The sequence below is a fragment of the Tenrec ecaudatus genome, chromosome 2 (assembly GCF_050624435.1).
Source record: "Tenrec ecaudatus isolate mTenEca1 chromosome 2, mTenEca1.hap1, whole genome shotgun sequence".
Classification (NCBI taxonomy): Eukaryota; Metazoa; Chordata; class Mammalia; order Afrosoricida; family Tenrecidae; genus Tenrec; species Tenrec ecaudatus.
The window spans coordinates 8,212,016-8,222,288 of NC_134531.1; the positions used below are offsets into that span (position 1 = coordinate 8,212,016).

Here is a 10,273-nt window from a genome sequence, read left to right on the forward strand (position 1 = left end):
AGTGGGGCCTTTGGGACATCTGTAACCTCACCAGGCCCAGCCATGTGCTCCTCCTTCTAAAAGAAATGATTCTGCAGCAGGCGTCTGTAAGAGGCTCCAGCCCAGGGGTGGGAGTGCTTTCAATGCTGATTAGTGAGTAAAGAAATAGTCATTTCCCAAAGTCCATCCTATGACAATGACAACAACAACTTAAAAGCCCTCTTCCTTCACAATAATATCCTTTATTCACATAAAAGTCTACTGAGACAGAGCGCTCATGATCTTTACACGAACCGCGGGGCTGCTTCGGCCTCTAGTGACGCTGCTGCTGGAACTGGAGTCCACAGTAGCCACAGGTCCCCGTTTTGGTTTCTTTGTCCTGCAGAAAAGGCAAAGGAAAGGCCTCACTTCCACATTCGACTTCAGATCCCCAAACACTTAGACATTAGAGGTCGAAAAGTAAGCACAATCTTTGAAATACAGTGAAAAAGCATTGTTCTGAACTCACAGAGATCGTTATTAACCAGAACTAACACCATGTGAGCCTCGTGTTTCCTGACCCTCCATCCTGGTCTAGACATCCCTGAGGGCGGCACTATGATCTCTGTAACCTTGCCCAGAGCACTCTCTGGTCTTTGGTCAACTCCGTGCCCTGTGGCAGTTTGGACATTGTCTCGGGCTCAAATCCTGGCCCTTTTCAATGCCTTTGAGTTCTGGGAAGCAAACACAGTCTTATGGGGGCATGGCCAAGGTTATAGGGTGGATGGAAAAGCTTTCCCAAAGAAATGCTCCTAGGACAGCCCTGCTACCCTCGCCTCACGGAATGAGCAGGTGCATGCTGGGAAAACTCCCACAGTACATCTCTCCTACTCTCTTTCTCCCCGAGGCCGTTTCGATTTTCTTAACACCTTGGATAAGCCTTCAGGTAGCCCTGTGTCCCTTGAGAAAAGGTATCAAGATGACCTCTTTGGGATCCCTTCAAGTATCACTCACCACAGCCTTCTGAGCTGAACCCTCTGCCCTCAAGTGAACTGGCCCAGCAGGTGCCCTCGGAAGTCACTGTTTGCACTGGGCCGGTTTGGGGAGTGCACCCTAACAAGAGGAGGGCAGGGGCTACTGAGAGAACTGGTCTGCAGCCACGCACTGAGGGTAGAGGCGAGTTTAAACAGAGTGTGTCGGGAACAGACCCGGGCATGCAGGAACTGGGACCCTCGCAGCGCCCCTTGGCGGCTCACCCGGGCATATGCCAAGAGAAGCAACTCTGGCACAGGCGGCTCATCACAGACTCAGTGACTGGGTCAACTCCTGTGTCCCCTGGCTCCCTGTGAGTGGGTGGGCAGGGGTGATCTCAGACTTGGGCTCTGCAGTGCCTGTCCAGAGCGCTGGGGAGGAAGAGCCCTCGCTGGCTCGGCCTCGGGCCGGCTCCCGGGCCTCTCACAGAGATGCGGGCAGCAGCGGCCACCGCGTACACCGTTCATTCGTGTGCCTTTCTCCTGAGCAGCACCCAAGCGAACAGTGGAACCTGGGCTGAGGACAAGGGCCACCAGCTTCCTGGGGGCCACCCTCTGCGAGGCCCTCCTTCGCTCCTGAGGTGCTGCACGCACCCTGGACTCTCGCTGGGCCTCCCTCGAGTACCTGTGCACGGGCAAGAGGCTTCAAAAAGGGGTCTTCGCACTGCATTTCCCACACCTTGCGGGCCCTCCAGGCTATAGGTTGTACTTGTCAGTGAATGTAGGGCACAGTGGACCACAGTGAAGACTAGGAGAGGGGTCCTGAGATGCTCCGCCCTGTCACCACCTGAACAGGTGTGGTTCTGACAGGGAGGCCCACTGAGTGGCCGGCAGGAGGCACCGAGAGGGAAGGAAAGGAGGCCTGCAGGAGGGGCTGGGGGCTCGGCCGGGGGTCAGCCCGTGTCCGAGCAGAGCAGCCGATGTGGTCCCCGTACCAGGTTTATGTACACTCGGGGGTGGCCCAGGGCGCCTCCACCGCCGTCACAGGAGATCACTCGGCTCTCCACCTCGCTCACGGGCTGCTTGGCGACCAGGTCAATGGCGAAGTTCTCATTCACCTGCACGGGAAGGACAGGACTGAGATGCCGACAGGCCACTCCCAAGCCAGGGCCTCTCTGAGCATCAGTCAACACGCCCACTCTAGCCCTCACATCATCCCTATCACCTGAACAAACACCTGGTCACGCCGCCAGCCCGGCGCACACCCGGAACTGGTTACGGCAGTTCCAGCGAGGAGAACGCTGCAGGAATTCAGAGAACAGTGCCAAGGGGCTGGGCCCAAGTGCCCGCCAGTCCCTGGCCTTGCCGCACACTCACTGTCTGCCCACCTGCTCAGGCCTCGTCTCCAATCCAGCGCCCCACGCCCGCTTTCTCCACACACACCCCTCCTTCCCCCTGGCCATTCACAAGCCACCTGTATAAATCAAGGCTTCTTACTTTTCAGTATGAGGAGCTTCACAGGAAAATGGAATTAAAAGTTGGAGCTTTTGCACGAAAAGCTTGATGCCCTTGTCCTTCAGTGCTTTTCACATGGGTATCACCTGGCACACCTGCGCAGCTGTCCCCTTCAGGGGATGCAGTAAGACTGACACAGAACACTGACGTCGTGGGGTGAATGTGTCCTGTATTGGCCCTGGCTCAGAACCTATGGGCGTGGCCCTGTCCAGGTGCCCGGTACCTGTGGGTGTGATCTTGTCCCTGTGCCCAGTACCCCGTTTGGAAACGGGGGTTTTCTTTGGCTAACTGAAGTCCCATGAGTCCGCTGGGGCTAACTAACCATTTCTGAGTGATAAAGAGCCCAGGATCTGTAAAAGAGACGTGCTCAGCGGACGAAGCACGCCGGGCCACAGAAGGAACACTGGGGTCCCTAACAGCCACCAGGCCAGGCTACGCTCAGAAACCCACTCGGTGGACCGTGGTGGGGCCTCCAGCCTCCAGTTGAGGAAGACGTTCTTCCCCACCTATGAGATTTCTGTCCCAGAGTCCTCGACGTCCCGCCTCCCCTCGCTGGGTGTGCCTGCCCTTCTCCAAAGAGCTGGGCCAGAGGTTGCACACGCCCTTCCCAGGAGGCCCGGCTGCTGGCACATCCCCTCACAGATCATGTGGCTTCAAACTCTGCAAGGCTTCTGGTCCTATCCCCCTTCCTCCTTGTCTGGTGGTCACTGATGATGTCTGCTGGGACAGCAGGGAAATGCTGTCCGCCAGCTCCTGCCACTGACGCATGGCCAGCCCCTGGACATGACACATCTGGATGTCGAGTCAAACAGGCGGTGTAAGTTTTACACAGACAATGGAGAAAAGTGGCCACTGGTTATGAATTCTCACAAGGCCAGGAAGCAGCAGCAGGACAAACAGAGCAAAGACCGACATCCCATATTTCAGTTTACGTGGCTCCACAATCAATGCCCAGGGAAGCGCCCCTCGGGAACTCAAAGGAAGCTCTGCGTCTGCTGCTCGGGGCTGCTCTAAGTGCTCAGGAGCAAAGATGTCACTGTGAAGACGAAAGGGTGCCTGAGCCAAGCCATGAACGCTGGACAACGAACAGAGAGGACCAGAAGACGACGCCTCTGCTGATGCTGGTGCAGAAGATTGAAGTCACCGTGAGCGGCACAGGAACCGAGAGCTCGGTCCTAGAAGTACAACCAGAGGGCTCCGTAGAAGCAAGGATCCCAGACTTCATCTCACAAACGCTGGACCTGTCAGGAGAGACCAGTCCCTAGAGAAGGACCTCGTGTCTGGTAAAGTGGAGGGGCGGGGAAAAGAGGAAGGTCCTCGACAAGATGGGCTCACCCAGAGGCTGCAACTCAAGCATGACAACCGTGTGGCGGGTGCAGGGCAGGACAGACAGTGCTTCATTCTGCTGCGCAGGGGCTGCTCTGCGGTAGAACTGGCCCACTGATGAGTCCACAATGTGACGCCACAGACAGTTCATTCTAACTGGGCAGGCAGGAGTCATAATCGACTAGATGGCAGTGGGGAGACACTGCATTTAAAGGTAGTGATAGGGTGTAGGCTTGCTCATCTCTTGTAGATTTAGGATAGCCAAGATTTAGTGGAGGACTGGGGGTGTGGCTGAGCTGCAACAGGCCCAATCACAGGGCAATGCTCCCGGCTGACAGCTATGGGCACTCCATGCTTGGACACATGGGAGGAGGGCCATCCCACTCCTCCTTCTTCAAAGAGCAATCAAGCATCCTGGTCTGGTGGAGGTTTCTATTGTGATGCCCTCTGCAGGCCCATCTGGGGAACTGGCCACAAGAGGAGCCTTGCTGCCCCTCTGCTTGGCAAGGAGTTGGCCACCAAGTGGGCCTACGAGCTGCCTGGGCGACCAACGTGCACACCAGGGTGACAGTCTGAAGGGCGGGAACCTTCAGCTTCTGTGTCAAACAGTGGAGCTGGACTGGTCCCCGAGTGAGGCCCTCCAAGGGCCCGCAGAGGAGACCAGGAGTGTGGCCTCCTGCTCCAGTCAGGAAGCACAGCTTCCTCTTCCTTCAGGAAACCATCTGGCCATCCAGGATACCTCCTGGAGTCTCTCTGAAGCCCAGCCTTGTCGCCGGCATCTCTGACCCAGCTGGCGTGGAAAAGCAGAGCATGACCATATCCCCAAAAACACCGGTTCCTGGCGGCCAGGGCTGTGGAAGCAGCTGTGCTAAGCTAACACTGCCCAGCACCCAACCCTCACAGAAGCCCTGAGAGGAATCACAAGCTTACGCAAGATGGCAGTGTGCGCAGATGGGATGCCAGCCACAGGCCCCTCCACCCCCCACCCCACCAGGTGCCCCAGCTACAGTGACATTGCCTCCACTGCCTGCTCGTTCCTGCTGGCAGCTGTGGGTGTGACCTGCAGACTCGTGCAGCAGTGAGGAAAAGACCCACAGGCATGTGCACGGCTTCACCCTGAACTTGAGGAAAACCTTGACAATAACTTAGAAAAGCACTGTCAACTTCAGCTCCTGTCGTTCTGAAATCAGCCTGCTCTCTGACAACGTGATCTGGTCACTGCAGCCTCCACATACTGTCGCTGACAGGCAGAAGCCTCTGAATACCCCCTCACCCAGATTGGGACTTGTGCCCATGCCCCTCCCCACACAGCCAGACCATGAGCCCCCTGTGGAAGGTGCAATCCCCTATGGAAAGCCCTCAGGCAGAGACTCCTGTTTGGCTAAGCTTCTCTGCAGGGCGTCCTGGAAGGGTGGACACCCACCCCACAGGGAGCGCCCATCACCCACAGGCTGTCTTATGGGCTCCTCCGACCGCCTGGCTGACAGCTCGCGCTCCCTTCCTGGTGCCGCCGTGACACTGGCCTGGCCGCCTGGCCCGCAGATGCAGCCCTCACCATACAAATGCGCCTGATGGTTTCAATCACAGAACGGCTACACAGTGACACGTGTCACCGAGGCCACCGGACAAACCACAGGCCTGCACGGCAGGCAGTGCCAAAGTGATACAAGTAACTGGCACAGGGTGGGCCCCTGTCATGGCGGCCATGATTGGCCCATCACTGACATCTGGTTCTAGCACGGGAAACCAAAAGCCAGGCCATGGGGAGCCCCCCTCCCACACCCGCCCCCATCAGCACACACTCGGCAGGGTGCCCATGTCTCCTCAAACCACCAGTCCCCCATGCCCCCACCCCTGATGGGGTGTCAGGGAGGTTTCAGGGGAGGACACGGTTGGAGAACAGCCAGGCGGGCTGACCACGAGCTGGAACTGGGATGTCTCCAGCCACCGAATACATAGCCCGACCCTCGTGCAACACCACCAAAAGAGACAAGGCACACTTCAACAGAACACCTTTCCTGCAGTCTGGGCCTTCCCATCTCTCCTGGCCCCGAGAGGGAACCTGCCAGGGATGAGCAGGGGATGGGGGATCCCAGGGAATCACGGCAGCGCCAAACAGATACTGTGAGCTGGCAATGAGCGTGGGTGGGTCGTTCCACACAGACCTCAGTCACCAGAGCAAGGTCAGCGAAAGCCCGAGGCCACCTATTCAGAGTCCCACACGGGCTCAGTCGCCCGGCTAATCGGGCTTGTTAGCCAGGGCAACAGGGGGCAGGCAGCCTCACTCACAGCACAGACACTGAGCTGCTCTTCTGCAGGTACTCAGAACCCCACGTAGGTCCTGGAGACACACTGTCGAAGCTGCCCTCGGCAGAGGGTTGGGTCCAGGGGGCAGCGCTGCCCCAGGCACAGCGCACGGTCCTGACTGAAGCCGGATCCCCAAAGCCAAGGGGTTTCAGAATTCTCATCATTGGCCACCTTCCTGTGGGTCCAGGAGGGCCAGTCACCCAGCCTCTTCTCTGTGCATCTCCAGGGAGCTTACGACACAGTGAAGGCAGTACTAGGCACCACAGAGCAATCAATGAGGAGAACTAAACCCCAGAAAGATCTAATCACTAAGACCTTGACAAGAAAAAGCAAAGGATGGTGGGAAGGCTCGTGCTCAAGGCGGCCTTGGAGAATAACCTGAACCCAGGAAACCTGAAGCAATGCCTGAACTGAGATGGAAGGAGACCAGGGGGTGTGGGGCTCGGGAAAGGTGCGCAGCCAGAAACTGGCACATTTAGGCAGAAGGATCCCAGTTCTAGAATGCTCTGTCTGGTGGTGACAGCTGGGCAGGGGTGGACTAACTGCCGTCCACCAGGTAGATCCACTTTGGCAAGAAGCCTGCTGAGCGCAAGGTCAGCAGTTCAAAACCACCAGTGACTCTTCGGGAAAAAGAGAAGGCTTTCTACTCCCATAGAGAATCATAGTCTGGGAAAGGCTCAGGGCAGCTGTCCCGTCACACAAGGTCGCTGTGAGTCGGCATCGATTGACGGCAGGGAGAAAGGGCGAGTGCAGGGCAGCAATGGGAAGAAGACGGCAGTCATCTAGGATCTCGTCTTGTGAGGATGAACAACCAGTGTTCGAGGCAATGGCAGCCACGAGATCAGACCACGCACTGTGCGGGGTAAGCCTACTGAACAAGGCCTCGCTGGAGTACTGAAAAGCAGGGCTGTCACTTTGAGGCCCAAGGTGCTCCTGACCCAAGCGCCTTGGCATTTTTGATCGCCTCACAGGCATACAAGAGTTGGAGGGTGAGTAAGGAAGAGCGAAAGAGAAGGGCTGTATCTGAACTTAGGTACTGGCGAGGACTCCTGAAAGTACCAGGGACTGGTGCCGTGGTAAAGGAAAAGGCCTTCCACAAGATGGACGGACGCGGGGCTGCAGCGCGGGCTTCAACATGAGGACGATTGTGAGGACGGCGCAGGATGGGGGTGCTTCCTTCTGGTGAGCTCGGGGTCTCTGAGTCAGAACCCTCTCGGGGCACCTTACAACAAGAGCGCTACCTCCCATGACGACAACAGAGTCATTTTTAAGAAACAAAGAGTAATTTTTTGAGAAAAAAAAAAAACCCTTAAGGGGCTCGTAGGAACCGAGCACAGAGCTGAAAGGTCCTGCGCCTAACATAAGGAGCAAAGCCACGCTGGTAACAACCCCATGCTGCGGATTTCAAAGGACAGCCAACCAGATCAACAGCAAGCCCCAACATCCCACAGACAGGTTCAGCAGACATTCGGAAGGAACAGGCCACTCGAGTTTCTGCGGTTCTCAGAATTGTCGGAAGAGTGATTTAAATGCTGGGTCTATGACGAAAGCAAACCTCTCTGACTAGACACTCACCTCTTTCTGACGACTGGTGAACCGTATCTGCCTATAGTCTCTCTCATCGTAAACCTGCGGGAGGAAGAAAGGCCTGTGTTAGTGGTACAGCCCACGTACTTGCCATCGGACAGACACAGGGCCACGTCTTCCTCCACATCTAGACCCCTGGTGGTCAGTCACCCGCGACTCAGTCCCGGCGTGCTCTTAGCTCACTAGGGAAAAGGCAAACAGAGCACAACTCTCTGGTCCAGAGGGAAAAACTGGGGAGGTGGGAGGGGAGTGGCCACTGGGAAGTGGTGGCCAGGCCGGAGAGGGGCACAAGAGGACCCCGCCCCCCCCAAGAGGGCCTCCCAACCTTCTCTCACAATCCATCAGGTAGCTTTATTTACTCTCTAGATCTACTAGCCAAGTGGGTCACCAACAGCGGTAGTCACCAATGGCAGTAGTCATCCGTGCAAGGTGAGATTAGTGAGTACATAACTAGCACCCCTCTCATGAATCCAGACAAGGAACAAGCCCAAATGCCCAGAGACCCACAGTCTGTCAGCTGTTGTGAGAGGCAGACCAGGGTCCGACTGAGATTCAGAAATGCACTGAGTTGGGAATGGAACTGGAGGGCAGAGCAAAAGCGAAAACACTCTTTGGAAAGACCAGACTACGAGGGCAAGATTAAAGAACATGCCTGACACAGAAACCAGAGGGGCTTTCAGCAAGGGAACCCCAGGGGGGTAAAGGTTTGCCTGCAGGGCTGTTAGTTATGGCAGTTACTCCTTAGGAGAACGTTGAGGCTGTCTGTTCCCCTACAGACTTGCAGCCTCAGAAAACTCTACGGAGAGGCTCGACTCGGTCTCCCGGGGTTGCTGTGAGAATCATCTCAATGGCAGAGGGTTTTGTTTGGTCAACCGGGCAATGGCAACCTCACTGATGCATCCCACGGTTTAGTTAGGGTTGAACACTGCCATCAGGGTCTAGACCACCACAGGGCTTACGTTATTAGAATGTAGTATTCGATACCGCACAAGCACTAAAATATTGGATCTGAAAAGAATTAAATTGGTGGATACATACGGGACACAGTAATGTCACGCCCACAGGATACACCCCATAACCCATTGCTAAGTCAATTCCATTTCAGTGACCCTCTAGGACAGAGCAAAACTGCCTGATCAGGCTGCCACGGCCCAGTTGCAGCAGGGACGAATCGGCCGCCAGCCGAAGTACAGCCTTTAGAAGCACGAAGAGCAAGACTTCAGAGCACAGGCTTGGGACCCGTCCCTGGAACAAGACTGGCGTGGTAGAGGGTCAGCGACTGAGAGGAAGGCATGGGTTAGCGCAGAGGCTGCAACAAGGGGCTCGAACACAACAGACGAGGCACTGTTTCATTCTGCTGCACAGAGGGAAGCAACGAGCAGGTACCCAGTGCGCGGCACCTAACAACAACTCTTTATGGAGAACTAGCAAACCCCACCACCCGCCGTCCATAGGTTCCCACTGCCCACCCTGGGGTGAACCGCACAGTGTTCAACCCCCGCTCCCACCAGACTCCTTTTATCCACAGGATAACAAGCTTTCCAAGGCGCCCTGGGGGAGCAGTGTGTTACATGTTGGGCAGGTTGCCTCCTCTGGTACAGATTTGTTGTTGCTCCGTGCCAAGGAGTCGGTTCCCACCCATAGCAATGACCTTATGCCTGACAGAACACTGCCCGGTGGGGCTGTGCCACCCGAACAAGTGTCCCACTGCTTGAGCCCATTGTTGCAGCCACTGTGTCCATCCATCTAGTTGTGGGTCTTCCTCTTTCTCAGGGCCCCTACCCTTTACCACACATGAGGTCCTTCTCCAGGGACTGGTCTCTCCTGACAAGTCTCAGACACCCAGGAGGCTGTTCTACCCTGCCCTGTGGGCCGCTGGGATTGGGAATCAATTCAAGGGCAATGACTAACGCAGGCTCGCAGTTAAAAGACTCGACAGGCCCATTGAAGATGTGCACTCAACAACTGCAAAAATGCCACTACCAACATCCCAGCACAGCAACCACTGATTGTAAGGGGGGCCAGGGCCGTGCAGTGCTGCGCCCGGGGTTGAGCTGGGACAACAGCCCAGCAGATACGAGCGGGGAGCCGTTCACTCTGTGCCAATGGCTGGCGTATTCGCGTGCGTGTGCACTCCGCTGCGGATTAACAGGCTGGACAGCTCAGTCATCATCCGAACAGGGCGAAGCGCAATGTAAGGTCTCCCTTCCCTGGAGGTCAGCCTCGGGACCAGAGACCGGACCCGGGTCGCAGGGGCGCATCCCCGCCGCGCCAGGGACAGGAGGAAGGGCGTGGGGCGGGAGGATGGCCCGTGTGACCTGCTGGGCCAGAGCATCTCCGCAGGCTGGTCCGGGGCATCGCTCCCGAGTCTGCGGCGGCCGGGGGATGCCGGCTCCGCCGGACCGGGGCTCTGGACCGGGGCGTCCTGCGGCCTCCCACCGCGGCGGTTACCTGGCCGGTGTGCGTGATCTTCTCCCCGGACGGCGAAATCCCCACCCCGAAGCACCTGGCGCCGCGGGGCAGGCTCAGCGACCGGCCCAGCAGCCGGCAGAAGGTCACCGCCGACGCCATCTTGCGCGGCTGACCCCTGACCCGGCGCCCGCCGCTGC

The 10,273-nt window shown here is 57.2% G+C and overlaps 1 protein-coding gene across 1 annotated transcript; it reads right to left on the reverse strand.

Moving 5' to 3' along the window:
• Positions 1-201: 201 nt before the first annotated feature.
• Positions 202-10,273, reverse strand: NDUFS6 (NADH:ubiquinone oxidoreductase subunit S6). The gene is made up of 4 exons (XM_075540859.1): positions 10,116-10,273; positions 7,653-7,706; positions 1,925-2,047; positions 202-358 (listed from the first exon to the last, which is right to left on the reverse strand). The coding sequence occupies exons 1-4, from the start codon at positions 10,233-10,235 to the stop codon at positions 293-295; spliced, it is 363 nt and encodes a 120-aa protein (XP_075396974.1). The 5' UTR covers positions 10,236-10,273; the 3' UTR covers positions 202-292.